Raw genomic sequence first — 15,456 nt, 5'->3', positions numbered from 1 at the left:
CGATTCAAGTTGATACAAAGATTTAATCAGAAATAGTGAGTTGATATTCGCTGATGAACGAAGTGTTAAAGTAGAGAAAGCTAGCATTCCGTACTCAACCGACCAACTAGAAAGCGGTTCTTGCTCAGGTTTCAGGGAATCCCTAAAAAGCCCAGGTCAAGACTAGACTAAGAGTCAGTCAGGTATGGCTTTGCTCCATCTGATATGATTCCCAACAGTCAGCCTTAGACTAAACTCCCTTGAATAAGAACATCCTTTTCTAGAAGGCTTATCTTTCTTTTCCAGTTCAGATATTTTCAGCCCTAAACTTCGAATATCTATAGTGAATTTGCTCAGAAAGCTAAATATCAAATACTTTTACTGAAAGACGAGCCATTCGTGAGGCAGTCAGGACCATGAAAAACTAATCATATTAAATCAAATAACAAAAAAAAATAAAATGATGTGAAACTCGAGGCAGTAATTCCACACTAGTGTATGTGTCATCGCTTACAAATGAGGATGAGAACTTTTGAGATCACTCATGTCTACTTAAAGTTCACTCTTCCTTTCTAAAAGGCCCAGATAAGGGGAAAAAAAGATTGGCACTGCAAAGCCGAAGTTGCCGCCAAACTCTTTTGGATCCTATGGAGTTCTTACTCATTTATTCCAACTTGACTAATTTTGTCTCCCGAGGATTTAGGCGGAGGTGGCTCAGAACATGCCTTCAGAACAGCCTCATTCTGGAAAGAAGTAATAATATGAATTTAGAGCACAGATCAACAATTTAATAAATGCTTCTCGAATTAGTAATGTAACATTATATAAAACAAGGACAAGAACAGAACAGAAATTCAAAATAGAATTCCACGGTAACAACTGTTACCATAAGGGCATAGCATGTACATTCCATAGGACAAATACAGACGTATAAAAAAATAGAAAATTTCGGGTAGAAAATGCAATGGCTCTAGAATGAACAATCTTCAGATGGATGTATTTGAGAAGCATAATTTATACAAGTCAACTAAGATTAAAATTGTACTCAGTTCCTGAACAATAAACAGTCAAAAAGCCGTCACTTTCACCATAAATAAAACTAAACAAATACCTCCACGATATTATTAGAAGGCGAGAATCCACACATGATGACTACACAAGACTTAACATAATTTCCTTTTTAGCAAATAAAATCGACATTCTTAACAGGATCAATCGATTAAATAAAAAGTAATTACTTGAACCTTGTAGTCACTATGCCAAAACTCGTAGAATAGTATAGCTTATCCTTTACTTACTTTGATGTAAATCATAAAACTCTAACAGCTAAATGGTAAATATCTATGCTGACCCTCAAAAAATTTATTTCACGCCATTCCACTTTCAAAGAAAAAAAAAAGTAAAGAAAACAGCTTGCAAACTTTGAAATCCATTCATCAAAAGCAGGAAAGCATTTTTTTTCTATCGTTTTCTTTTTTCTTTTTCCTTTTCTTTTATAAGAGACAATTTCAATGATTAAATGAAATTTACACACACAAAGAGAGGGGAGAGATGATTCTAGGGAAGCTACACAAAGTGGCAACAACAAAAATAAGATTTTTCCAAAAAATTCAAACATTTAAGAATTAAAGATTTTTCTTGCTCAAAGAAAATTCTACCATTCCGTTTTAAAGGGAAGAACCTCAAAAGATAAAAGAAAGGTTGTTTGGAAATTGGATTCATTTAGAAGACTGGCCCACTTTGAAGTGCTGAACACAGAAATTTGAAGCATAGGAGCCAGTGAAGAAAACACGCCATTGAGATATTTCTCTAACGATGTTGGTGAGAGAGATCCATTCATCCTGCTATGACATCCAGATTTCTTCTAAGATTGAGGTTCTATCCCTCGTGGAAGGTGCTCCACGTGTGGGCTAATGATGCAATTGTTGTTATCAGAGAGAAGGTAATGTCCAGGGAGGGCAGAAAATTTAAAAGGGCAGGCATTCCCGAAATGTGATTCTATTGTTGTTGCCAATCACGAAAGAAGCGTTATGGAAGAAAACATCTTGCAGCTTTCCAACTTAACTACAAGAGCCTCGGTACTTCCAAAAGGAGCAACGAATTTCTAGCTCTTTTTTTTTTTTTCTTTTGAGACTACTATAATTTTGTAAATGGTGTGAAAGTAAATACAGAAGGCAAATACTCCCACCCTAAGAATTACTTAAAAACATTTCTAATGGTATGGGAGAAAAGAGAGCATAATTTTGGAAATAAGGGTAATTAACACAGCAAGTCATAGCCATAAAGACTAATAAAAATACATAAATAAACTAATGTAGCATCTTTCTTTATCTTGTAAATTGTGTGTTGCGGTCACCCCACATGGCCCAAAAGAAAGCATTAATAACATAGTTGCTCCAGAGAAAATTTTTTCACATTTAAACGGATGCTCAACCAAAACTGAGGATAGAAGAGGGAGGCAGTCTCCTAGTAATGCCCTTATATATATATTGAAACAATGGCTTTCATTGAGAAAGAATAAAGACTACAAGGACATAATTACGAAAAAAATAATTTTTGAAACCGAAGCCCAAAGAGAAACATAGAACCTCACTAAGAATCAAACATCACAAGGGTCCCTCTCCACACCTCTAAATATTGTTGCTTCTCTCCTCCTAAATATCGACCAATAAAGCAAACACCCCAACAGACCATAAGAAGCAACCTTTCTCTCAGAAAGGCGGGTGGAGGAGGAGCTCCTCAATCGTCGCACGGACATCTCTCTAATGAGCTAACTCAAAATCAACTTGCAAGATAAAGAACCTAACTTTTTAAGGGATATTAATCCTCTAGATCACATCAAAGACTGACTCACTAGCAGGAGAGGGATCCAACAATAGCCATAAGGATCAAAAAGAAAAAACCTCAATAGAATTAGGATTCCAAACATGAACAACCTTTCTTCAAGCCTAAATTGAACTCATCATCAAAGACAAAATAGAGGCTACTTCCATCGTTTCTCTATCGTACAACGATCAATGGAAACCAAAAGAGAAAGACATTGAGCTCCCCAACCAAACCAAGAAATAAAAAACCGGGTGATTTTAAGACAAATGATATAAGTGAGGAAATGCAAAGCAAAGGAGTCTATCCTCCACCCACTAATCTTCCCAAAAATACATCTTTTTACCTTCCTCCACAACGCAACGAACAAGAAGGGAGAAGAAAGGGAGCTCAAGAGAAATATTTTTCCAAAGATTTCGGTGTTTACCTTTATCCCCTTTGGACATCAAAGGGATGGAGGCCATACTTACAAGCAACAATCCTATGTCATAAAGATTCAAGCTCAAGGGAAAAGCACCAAAGCTATTTAGCCAACAGAGCTTTGGTGTGTAAACTTAAATTTTTGAGCTCTACCCCCCTTGCTAACAGTTAAACGTATCTTCTTCCTTCAACCTAAGGTTTTGGAGTTTGAATTAAATGGTGCTTCTAAAGGCCTTTTAGGATGTGTCAAGATGGGAAAAGTCTTCTTACTCATCAAGAGCATTAAGATCAACAAGATTGCTGGCATTTTTAAGAAAATGTTGTCAAGAGTTTCCTAATTCTGTTTTTCTATCAGAGACTTCCTTTTTATAAGTTTGCTAATCAAGCCATGGCCTGGCCATCCTTTGAAGGGAGAAGTCGAGTTTTCAAAACTCCATAAAAAGGTGATTTGCCTATATATTCACAAATTTGAAAGATGTAAGGGCCCAATTTATGTCACATCCAAGAGAATAAAAAATGATCTAAGGCATACCTCCACCGTCACGATCCTGTTTTACTCAGAATTGGACTCTATTCATATTATGTTATATCGTGTTTATTTATATTGATTTGTACGTTACAGCAAGATCTATTTGATAATTTTTATCAATTTTTTTTTTTTATTTGTTGAAGTGTTTAGTAATTTATTTCTTCAAATAATCTTAATTCTGTTCCAGTTGCTGGGGTTGTCCATGGGGAGAAGCCTGAAAAGTTTGGTGGTATTGATTTCAAATGTTGGCAACAAAAGATGTTTTATCTCCACCACTTTGAATTTGGCAAAATTTCTCAAAGAGGATGCTCCTGTTTTATCTAAGGGAGAAACTCACAAAGAAAGACAACTTGCATATGATGCACGGAAGCATGCTGATTATCTATGTGTATAATAGTGTTCATTCGGCAAAGAATCTTTGGACTTCCCTAAAGAAAAAGTAGAAAATAGAAGTTGCTAGTTTGAAGAAATTCATAGTTGGCAAGTTTTTAGATTATAAAATGGTGGATTCAAAAATAGTAATAAGTCAAGTTCAAGAAATCTAAGTAATTCTTCATGACTTACATGCTGAGAATATTCTTTCAAGTGAATCATTTCAGGTAGCAACAATAATTGAAAAATTGCCACCCTCAATGAGAGATTTCAAAAACTATCTCAAATATAACAAAAGGAGATAAGCTTGGAATTGAAGAGAAAAATAAAATTGCAGAAAAAGGTTCTCTAGACAATGTCATAAACCCCAAAACAAATATTGTTGAGACACAAAGCAACAAGAAAAGAAAATTTTATGGTGAGAGTTCAAATCAAAGGAAACAATACACAAGAAAGTTCAATGGCAAGTGCTTTAATTGCAATAAAATGGGACATCAATCGAAGGATTGTTGTAGGCCACGAAACTTTCAGAAAAGAAATGCCCAAGCCCATATAACCGAAATGGAGAATCTTTCTGATGGAGTTGCAGACGTTAATTTATCTACCTAAAGTGTGCAAATGTCTAGTCTTTAATTTAGTAATTATTGTGAACTTAATAAGCTTTATGTTTGTATGAGAATGTAATATTCAAGCACTCTATCTTTAAAGTAAATATTGTTTAGTTTGCTTAATTGGTGGATTCTCCTAAAGTTTGGCATTGGGTGATATGGATTTAATTCCTAATTTGAAGATGGTAATTCTGATTTTCAATTTTCATATCCAAAAATAGTAAAAGAAAAGTATTTAATATAACATATTGATACCATTGTAAGTGCTTGCTAAGAAGCAAATAAAAATCTATTGTAAGGATACCACAAAACCTAAGTGGGTAGGTTATGGAAATGGTATTAGTGTGGGGGTATCTGATAATATTGACTATTTCTAAATTGATAATCCAAGTTTAGAACATTGGAAAACAATTTCAAAAGAGGTTGCATATAGTTGAGAGAAGGATGACATTCCTATAGTGTGAATATAACCTATACCCCTTTCATGAATAATAAAAGTCTCGACATAATACACTTTCTAGTGAATTATCACAATTGACTTTATAAGGTCAAAAGATAATGTTGCAGATCCGCTTATAAAAGGCCTAAGTAAAGAATTGGTTGAAAGTTCAAGGAGAATGGGATTATAGCCTATAATTTAAAAAAGTTAACCAGAGAGGCAATGCAACCTAGTTGACTGGAGATCCCAAAATCTTGGTTCAATGAGCAAACCGGCCTCTGGAAAACTTAATAAGCATTGTGTTGGATTTTTCTTTCTCTTACCCATTCTAAGGATGATGAGATAGTGCAAGTATGGTTTTAGGGTACGCATTATGCTTTTCATGATTTCTATAAGTGGTTGAATAATTTTTTATGAAAAGAGCATATACGATGTTCTTTATAGGAATCACCTATGTGAGTGTAAAGGGGCCGCTTCTATGAGAATTTTAAGGCGAATTCTCTAAGACACTCATGAGACCAAGCGGTGTTCAAGGCCAAAATGAGCACAATTATGAGAACAAACTTTGTTATAATAAGAAACTGTGACTCCAATTGTCTTAATTTACTTTAGAACAGTTAACAGTTCAAGGCATCAAGTCTACTAATTAACCAAGTAAACTCGATTGATGTTCACTAAGGAAAGCTCAACGTTTTTACTACTTATCCTGATGTAGGTTCTTCATTGGGAAATACCACACATTTTCTGTTATCTTGATTTGTCAACTTACCATTTATGGGGAGGATTGTTGGAATAAATGGTATGTGACTCTTCGTTAAGGGTTGTATCCTTTCAAATTCATAAGGTGTGTTCTTTCATTAAGGGATGCATCTTTTCAATAAATAACTAATTTGAAGAAAGGTCACGACTATCCGAATGGTCACGAATTAGTCTATAAATGTGGCCTTTCTTTAAAAACGTTTAAAATGATTTTCATAAGCATTTTTCTTCCTTAAATAAAAATTCTCTTCATTTCAAAATTTGTTGAAGTTCGGTATATCCATAGAGTATAGTTCGTTGGATCTCGTGGACGAGGTGATGCTTCCATAAGAAAAGTAATCTTATCTATCCTAAGAGACAATTACTCAAGAAACTTAGGTACTAGAGTAAGTAAAATTGCCTTAAAGAGACAACGTGAAATCATTGAGCTTAGATTCTCTTACATTTACAAGGTTATGCATTTTTTCATATTTTTGTGATATTATTCATATAAAAAAAGTTATTTTACATATTCCTTGATTGGTTTTCTTTCTATGTGTCTATCTAATTTTGAGTTAGTCCATGAAGATTTCCATTCAAGGTTCATCTAACTTGAAATGTTCTACAACTAGAATGAAAGAAATCACCAATATGAACTGGAAAGGTAATGTTTCATATTAAAAATTCTTCTCTTTTAGATAAGATGTGTCACCAAAACACAAACATGTTAATAAAAGGAAGACTCCAAGGAAAGATAACACGTTCTCCACGTCACTCTAGCCAAGGAGGTGACAAGATGGTCCTCATAGCCTGAATCAAAAAGAATAATAATTACAAAACTCCTTAACTAAGAAACTCTATCTAGAAGCTAAAAGATTATGGAGAATCAACATTCTTCCAAGATAGGTAAAGAAAACTATTTTTTTTTTCCAAAAGGTACTTGGATTCAAAGCCATCCACCTGAAGTTTGTTTTCCAAAACTATCTCAATCCTCAGAGACAGGTGATTAGAAAATCATGAGGCCTGACATTCGTAGCTTATAAGAGCCCCTCTCACATTTGGAGACAACAACCAGTACATTTTTCCATAACCCCTCTGATCTTTCTACAAACCAGCAACCTAATACTAGTAAGATGGAAGATCCTGTACGCAGCTCTATGTTTGAACCTCATTCTTATGGCTACTATTATAGAATCTTCTTGACAAGGTTCTTATACAATGTATCTAGAAAGACATAGTTACACAGAATGTAAAATTCATTCTCTGGATCCTAGCATTGGAAGGATTACAATCTCCAAATAGATTGCAGAAAAAGAACCCCAAACGTTCTTTGACTCCACGTTGGTATATTCTTTGTAAAAAAAGAATTTATAAGATCAGAACCATCTCACATTCACCATTCTCCCATTGCTGATTGTTGGGATATCATCCACATGTGGATCGAGATTTCTCTGTATTTTCCCACTAATGCCTAGCACTGCACGAAAATCCTAAATAAACAATGGGAACTGATGTCTACATGAAAAAATACTGCACAAAAATTGCAAATAGATAACTCAAACGTAATGGATATCCTTGGTCTCACTGTTAGTGAACAGTCGCATGGTTTCCAATATTTTCTACACTGCTTACAGAAAATGTCATTCCAACGCATATATGAAACCAAGCCAAGGAGTCTCCTAAATCTACTTCATTTGCTTCAATATTGACTGTATTGAAGGATTCAGTGTCACCATCCATTTTTTCTACTCTTCGTACAATTATATCTAAACCTCCAAAGTTCTACTCCTAAAACCAACTCAGAGCAAGATATTAACGGGCAATCGAGTATTTGCTATTTCCAAATAAATCTCCAGAGATTCTTCTAGCAAACACTAATGGTGGGCATAAATAGAAAAGTGATATTGAGATTGAAATTGAGAAAGAACCTGCCAAACACGAAGAAGCCTTTTCTTGGCGTTGGCTTTACGGGTTGTGGTGAGCTTGATTCTCTTCCAGACTAAACCTCCGGAATCGTGCTTCTTCACAATCTCCAATACCCGTGTCCCCCAAAATGCACCCGCCATCTCCTTCACCCTCCCGCTTGCTTGATTCCGAGCGTGGTAGAGCTTTATCCGCAAATCTACCTCAAAAGCTTCGGCTCTATGCCCCTCTCTCAAACGAAACAATAATGATAAATAGGTCAGGGATTGTAACTCAACTGAACTAGCTACGTGCTTTTTTAAAAACCTTTTCATGAGATTTAACCCTACTTTTAGTTTTCTTTACAAATTGAGAGTTGATAATCCTTAACATATTTAATAATTAATAAAACTATTACTTATTAATTTTCTTTCAAATAGAAGAAGAAGGTTCATAATTTTGACCATATTTGACAGCGTAAAGTATAATTTTGATTTCTAAAGTTTGGAGTTTAAGCAGGATTGGTTTACAACTGTTTAATATAGTCATAGATCCCTACACTTTAAATTTACTTTTAATTAGGGATTAATTGCTCAAAAGATCTATTTTAAAGGTCCAAAATGACAAATGTCCTAGTTTTTTTTTTTTAAGAAAATGTCAAATACCCTTTTATTGATGTCATAACTACGTGAAGTTATATTATTACCCTTCTTTTTTCTTTTTCCTCTTATTCTCCATGCGAGAAATCTTCCTCTACACGTCATCTTCTTCTTCTCTAGCTTCTTCTCCTTTGTACGTCTTCTTCTTCGGCATGACGAGTCCATGCGAGTAGCTCCGATGCGACCAACTCTGATGAGCGAGAGACAAGAGAGATTGATATTGTGAGTGATGAAACGAAGAGAGAGCGAGACGAACTAGAGGGACAGACATAGTGATTTGTGTGTAAAAAAAGAAGAGAGAGCAAAACGAGCTAGAGCGAGAGATATAGTGATTTGTGAGTGAAAAAAGAAGAGAGAGTGAGATGAGCAAGAGCGAGACTACTTTTTTTGCATGCACGTGAGTATATTTTGGTAATTTCATTCGAATTTGACGTCAACAAAGGATCACTCGACATTTTTTAAAAAAACGGGATCATTTCACATTTTTTACCTAATTTTTGGGTCATCCATCTGACGGACCCGGGATTGTAACTGAACTGAACTAACTACTTGTTTTTTTCTAAACATTTTCATAAGATTTAACCCTACTTTTAGTTTTCTTCATTGAGAGTTGGTAATCCTAATCATATTTAATAATTAATAAAACTATTACTTATTAATTTTCTTTCAAATAGAAGTAGAAGGTTCATAATTTTGACTATATTCGGTAGCATAAAGTATAAGTTTGATCTCTAAAGTTTAGAGTTTAGACTGGATTAATTTATAACTATTTAACATAGTCATAGATCCCTACACTTTAAATTTACATTTAGTTATGTTCTTGAACTTTTAATTTTTTTTTTAATACAGTAGATAAATCAAAAGACAAAAAGTAGAAATTATAACAAAAAAAAAAGGACTTTAGACAATCAACAATAGCTAAGTGGGTGACCCATAAGGTTTATTGTGCCTGCTAGATTTCTGTGTGATGAGTGAATGACTAGTTCATGAGCAACATTATTACGTTATGTTGGAGCATAAAAAAATCCACAAATAAAATCTATGTTATCGTTGTTTTAAAGTGCTACCAACAAAGAGTTTGATATCCTTGGTGTCGTGATCTATGCTAACAACTTCTACGATATTTGAGAGCCAACTTCCACTTAAATTGGATAAATATTTGCCTTGAGTGTTATAGAAATACCTTCCTTTAAGTCTATTGATTCAACTAATTCAATGGATTTTCGAAGGTAATGGAATGTCTCGACTGAGGGGAGTATTGTCAACAAACTCTAGCATTATAGCACTCATCCCTCCCAAATAGGTCAAACTAAATGTTTGATATGATATCTCATTTCCAAACATAAGTTATGCAAATTCAAGCTTCATTCATATTCCAAATATACACTTCAATATGGAGATTTGAACCTTCATCCTTAAGCAAAGGAGTACATATCAATTACTATTGAACTATGATTATTTTGACATTTTATTCACTATTTATGATCTATAAGATAGGGACAGCTTGTCAATTCCTCTATTTACTTATAGTTCAATAGCAAACAATATATTAATACATTTTTTTAATATAGCATGCGGAATGAAACTTTGAACCTTTGACCTCTTAAGATTAATATCATTGAACCAAGTACATTTTGGTCAATACGTGGTTATGTTAGGTCATAATCAACCATGTAATTGGTTTACTGCATGCATCAAGTCTTAAATATTCCTCCACTTATATATTTACTTGGCTTACACCACCTTGATTAGACAGTCAACTTTTGTTAAGAGAAATAACACATCACCTCATATTTTTATGTTCAAATTTAAAATAGTTTTTGAGAATACAAAAACACAAAGCAAGTCCGTTTCAGAGATAATTTTAAATCTAAAATGTTGACAATTGTAGAGATGTTTTTTTTTCCTTTCAATGGGTGTATCCTTAAACTTGAATCTTTATATTTTAGGGAAGCGAACATACTTCAATTTGCATATCATATATGTTAGAAATCAAGAATTTTTTATTTCAAATTTCTTCACTTCTTATTGTTGTAAAAAAAAATATATATATATTATATTTTCTTTTAGTAATAATGATAAAAGCATGACAAAAAATTTATCAAGTGATAAAGCTAACTAAATTAAAATTTTCAATTTAATCCTAGTTTAAATAGTTAAGATTTTGACTAACAAGTTAAAAGTTTGAATTATTTACATCCAACAAATTGACTCTTAAAAATAAATAAATACATTTAGATTTCTTATAAATCTATTATCTTTACCTTACTTACATACTTAGTTATTATATTTTTCAGTACAAATTGGAGATGGAAGATTTGAATTGCGGACCTATTGGTGTCAGATGCCAATTAAATTAAGTTCTTATTAACTATCCTTGTAACATTTTGATTAAAGATGGCTCAATTAGCATATTACTTATATTAAAAGTTTAATTTTTTTTTTCTAATGGCGTAAAATTATAAGAAAAATTTTAAGGGGGCATTTGAGACAAGGATCGTCCTAAGACTATAATAACCACATCTTACTACAATAAATATTATTTTGTAATCCCAACTAGTTAAAGTCAACATTATTTTAAACCCCCATTTGCTATAGTTTTTATTATTTTACATTCATCATTTTTTTTTATTTTGCTACCATATTTACTATTTTCTTCTCAAACTAAATTAGTTAATGCCTCAAACACATATTTATTGGGATTGATGCCCTAAATCTGGTAGGGTTCTTGTACTATACAAACATGTTATTTATGTAATAAAATATGTTATGTTTTATTTCAAAATTAGTTGCATTAATCGCAAACCAATAAACTAACCTCCAACGTTATCTTGTAGCTTAAACATGTATATAGAGACATACAGGTGGATGATGTTTAAGTGTAACCTAAATGGTCTGTAGTAGATGATTTAAGGCTGGATTGTAACATCCCGAATTTTAGGAAAATTTAAGTTAATTATCTAAAATTATCAAGTTTAAATTTCCCTTTCATTTGAAAAATTGAGATTAAATTGAAATAATTTAAAAAATTTTATTGATTAATTGAATTTAATTCATTAGATACTCGAACTAATTATCTTGAAAATATTGAATTTTGTTTCCCTTTGATTTTGGATTTTAGGGCCAATTAATAAAAAAAATTAAAGAGATAATTAATTTTATGTGGTTTAACTAATTTAAATATTTAGAAGGATTTAATTTGTATCAAATTGATGGATTTTATGCCTTTTAATTTTGGTTTTTGAAACCTAAATTAAGATAATTTGAAAAGTTAATTGATTTATAAATTTAATAGAATCTTTGGAGATTTTGGAGATATTGTGATAAAATATTTTATTTGTATTTTCAAAATTTGAAAAAAAAATAAAAGAATTGAGATTTTTTTTCGAAATTAAATGAGAGTGAAAAGATGTAAAAAATTTGGGAGAAAGCAATTCGATTTTTCAGCGACAGCTTCCACAAAATTGTCGATTTCTAGAGTTTAAATCGTTGGATTGTGCTCAAATTTGGTCAGTCTATTCGAGACATATAGAGTTTCATTTTGAACGGTTGGATTGTTGTTTGAAGCTATAGTTTGTTCGTAATTGCTGCTGAATAAAATCTGTAAAACTAGAAATTCCCCTTCTCTCACTCTCGCAAACCCTCCTCATGCAAGACCCTCACTACTAGTTGCAATCCTAAACAATTTATGCTGTCTGACAGCAACACCCGCTGCCTATCTATGGTAGCCACGAGCCGACATGCCATCAGCCACCATTACCCGATCTTTGCCGGAATCTTGAGAAAAACATTGGGTAAGACTTATTTTCCTTATAATTTGGGAGGTGAAATTCACTCATCTAATTTTGGGTTAAATTAGTAACCTCTCTTTGGTGTGAAACTTAGATTCAAGATTTGGAAGTTTTGAGGCATTAATCATCAAGCTAGAGACCATCTTTCGTTTTGTAGAAAATTGGTGAAGATCGGTAAGTTTTGGGTAAGTTGTTGGTTGGTTATTCTTTTGGATTGAGAGTAATAGTGGAAAATTAAGTTATTGATTTTGGATTTAATTCTTGATCAGATTGGCTAATTGAATCAAGTTTTGGAATTTGTCGTGGATCAAGCCACAACTTTAGATTGATTCAAGTGTGCTTAAGAAATTCTAAGGAGATTTTGTTTTTCATTTTTTACCAAGTTGAGGTAAGTGATACTATTACCGGTGCTTTCGTGCCAGGCAACCTAGATTAGACCTATAAAGTTACTTGGTGAACTTTGAAGCATGATTTTGTTTGTCATTATGTTTTGCTAGTTGAATAGCAGTTATAAGTATTATGAGCATGTTAAAATTTTTAATCAGTACTGATATTATGTATGTGATGCATGAATAGACCAGTAGAGCGGTTTATTGTCTCGCCTTGATGCATGTTATTATTATGTTTGACGGTGTACCTACGGGCCGCTAGACATGCGTGAACCGACAGGTTTACGTTCATGTTATTATTATGTTTGACGGTGTGCCTACGGGCCACTAGACATGCGTGAGCCGATAGGTTTACATTCATGTTACTTTTATTTTCATGTTTCATGTTTTAACGGCGAGCCTACGGGCCGCTAAACATGCGTGAACCGACAGGTTTACGTTCATGTTATTATCATGTTTGACGGTGTGCCTACGGGCCGCTAAACATGCGTGAGTCGATGGGTTCACGTTCATGTTATTATCAAGTTTGACGGTGTGTCTACGGGCCGCTAGACATGCATGGGTTGACGGGTTTACGTTCATGTTATTATCATATTTGACGGTGTGCCTACGGGCCGCTAGACATGCGTTTCAAGGAAAGATAGTAAGTCTTTTGGTTTTCCTTTCATCATAAAAAACCGATGTAGTTGTATGAGCCACAGGCTATCTTTCTTGAAGCTCAAACGGTATGTGAATGATTAATTAAACTCTTTAATTACATTATCCACCATCCGTTACCGTTTTGCCCGTGTGGTTACATGTAACTCTTTAAGTACCACTGATCCCTCTAATGAACAATAAATCATAGTCCTACTATGACTAAATCTCTTTAGGATCAGGAGAGGGTGTGGCACCACATTGTTCAAGACTCGGAATCAGCCCTTAAGGGAGTAATTTATCTACTTACCCCTGCTTCGGGGAATGAGTGAATTCCATCTTGTGTAGCTGAGTTCCCAACTCCCCAATTAGTCGAATCCCCAAAATGGTAGGCTTGTTGAGTCGGTGATCTAGCCACTCTCACCCATACAAATCAAAGGACCGCCCTCATAGGCAGGAGTACACAACTCACTCAGGATTAAGGTCATGTTATCTATAGTCATCCTAGTGAAATGAAAGTCTCTATTATTAATGGTGTTATATAATGAGACTAAACATTTCATGGTCCGGTCTTATACAAACTCCTTTGTATAGAATATCCCTGCTCGCATGTCTAATACATGAATGATCAGGATCAGATCATTTGTAGCACTTTACAACATTTGTAACATCTACAAAGCGAGTCATACTCGCAGTGTCATTGGGATAAGGTAACCAACCTTATCCATATACTACATACCATTTAGGTTATCACTTAAACATGATCCACTTGTATGTCTCCACATACATGTATAAGTTACAGCGATAACCTTGGATGTTAGTTTATTGGTTTGTGGTTAATGAAACTGAAGTATCACATATTTCATAAACAAAGTGAATAAAAATATCATATATTATTAATCACATACAAAGTTAACAAACTATAGGACCTTATGAGATTTAGGGCATCAACCCCAACAGTAAAGCTACAAATAATCTGATCCTGATCATTCATGTGGAGACATGTGAGCAGGGATATTCTATATAAAGTAGTTTGTATAAGACCAGACCACGAAATATTTAGTCTCATTATATAGCGTCGTTCATAATAGAGACTTACATTTCACTAAGATGACCATAAGTAACGTGACCTGAATCCTCAGTGAGTCGTGAAGTTCTACCTATGAAGACAGTCCTTTGATTTGTATGGGTGAGAGTGGTCAGATCGTTGACTCAACAAGCCTACCAATTTGGGGATTCGCCTGATTAGAGAACTGGAAACACAGCTACACAAGAAAGAACTCACCGTTCCCCAATATCGAGGTAAATAGATAAATTGCTTTCTTAATGGTTGATTATGGGGCTTGAACAATATAGTGTCACACCCTCTCCTTGCACGAGAGGGGTTTGGTCATAGTTGAACTATGATTTATTATTCATTAGAGGGATCAGTGGTACTTGAGGAGTTAGATGTAACTACAGGGGCAAAACGGTAATTTTGGCCCAACTGTACTTACAAGCAATTTGTGAAGGGTCATTGTACTGTTGACTAGTTATATCCAATGAGTATAGAAATATATCTATAGTGCGAAGAATGCAACTGTTGATCTTTAGTGGAGTGTCCGACAGTTAACGAATGGTGAATAATTCAATTAAATGAGTGTAATTAATTATTCACGTACCGTTGGAGCTTCAAGTACAGGTCCATGAGGTCTCCTCTGTAGGTCAACAGAAATTAATGAGAATCAATTTTTTTTATTAATTTGAATTGTTCAAATTAATTGAGATAAATAATTATATGTGATATAATTAATTTAATCTAATTACATATTATATAATTACTATAATGTATTTGATACATTATAATATGAAGTTTATTTGAGAGGGAATAAATATTTGAATATGATTCAAATATTAATTATATGAATTTGATTCATATAATTAAATTTAATATAAATGGAATTTATATTAAATGTCATTGGTGAGAGAATATAAACTATAAATTATGTGTTGTATTTGATATAACATATAGTTTACTATATATATATATATATATATATATATATATGATAAGGTTGTTATCATATAAATATATATTAAATTAACTTATGAAAATAAATTAATTTAATTTATTTTAAAAATCATTGGAGTTGTAACTCCTTTCCCCTATTTTCTCTCTAATACGTGCTAAT

At 33.4% G+C, this 15,456-nt stretch overlaps 1 protein-coding gene across 1 annotated transcript; it reads right to left on the bottom strand.

Annotated features, from left to right (window-relative positions):
- Nucleotides 1–390: 390 nt before the first annotated feature.
- On the bottom strand, nt 391–8,211 carry LOC120067546 (uncharacterized). The gene is made up of 2 exons (XM_039019096.2): nt 7,837–8,211; nt 391–722 (listed from the first exon to the last, which is right to left on the bottom strand). Exons 1-2 carry the CDS (start codon nt 8,143–8,145, stop codon nt 636–638), a joined length of 396 nt encoding a protein of 131 aa, XP_038875024.2. The 5' UTR covers nt 8,146–8,211; the 3' UTR covers nt 391–635.
- Nucleotides 8,212–15,456: the final 7,245 nt, after the last annotated feature.

The sequence above is a fragment of the Benincasa hispida genome, chromosome 12 (genome assembly GCF_027475165.1).
Source record: "Benincasa hispida cultivar pf3 chromosome 12, pf3_genome.v1.1, whole genome shotgun sequence".
NCBI classification, from domain to species: domain Eukaryota; kingdom Viridiplantae; phylum Streptophyta; class Magnoliopsida; order Cucurbitales; family Cucurbitaceae; genus Benincasa; species Benincasa hispida.
This window is presented reverse-complemented; position numbering and strand designations above follow the sequence as displayed.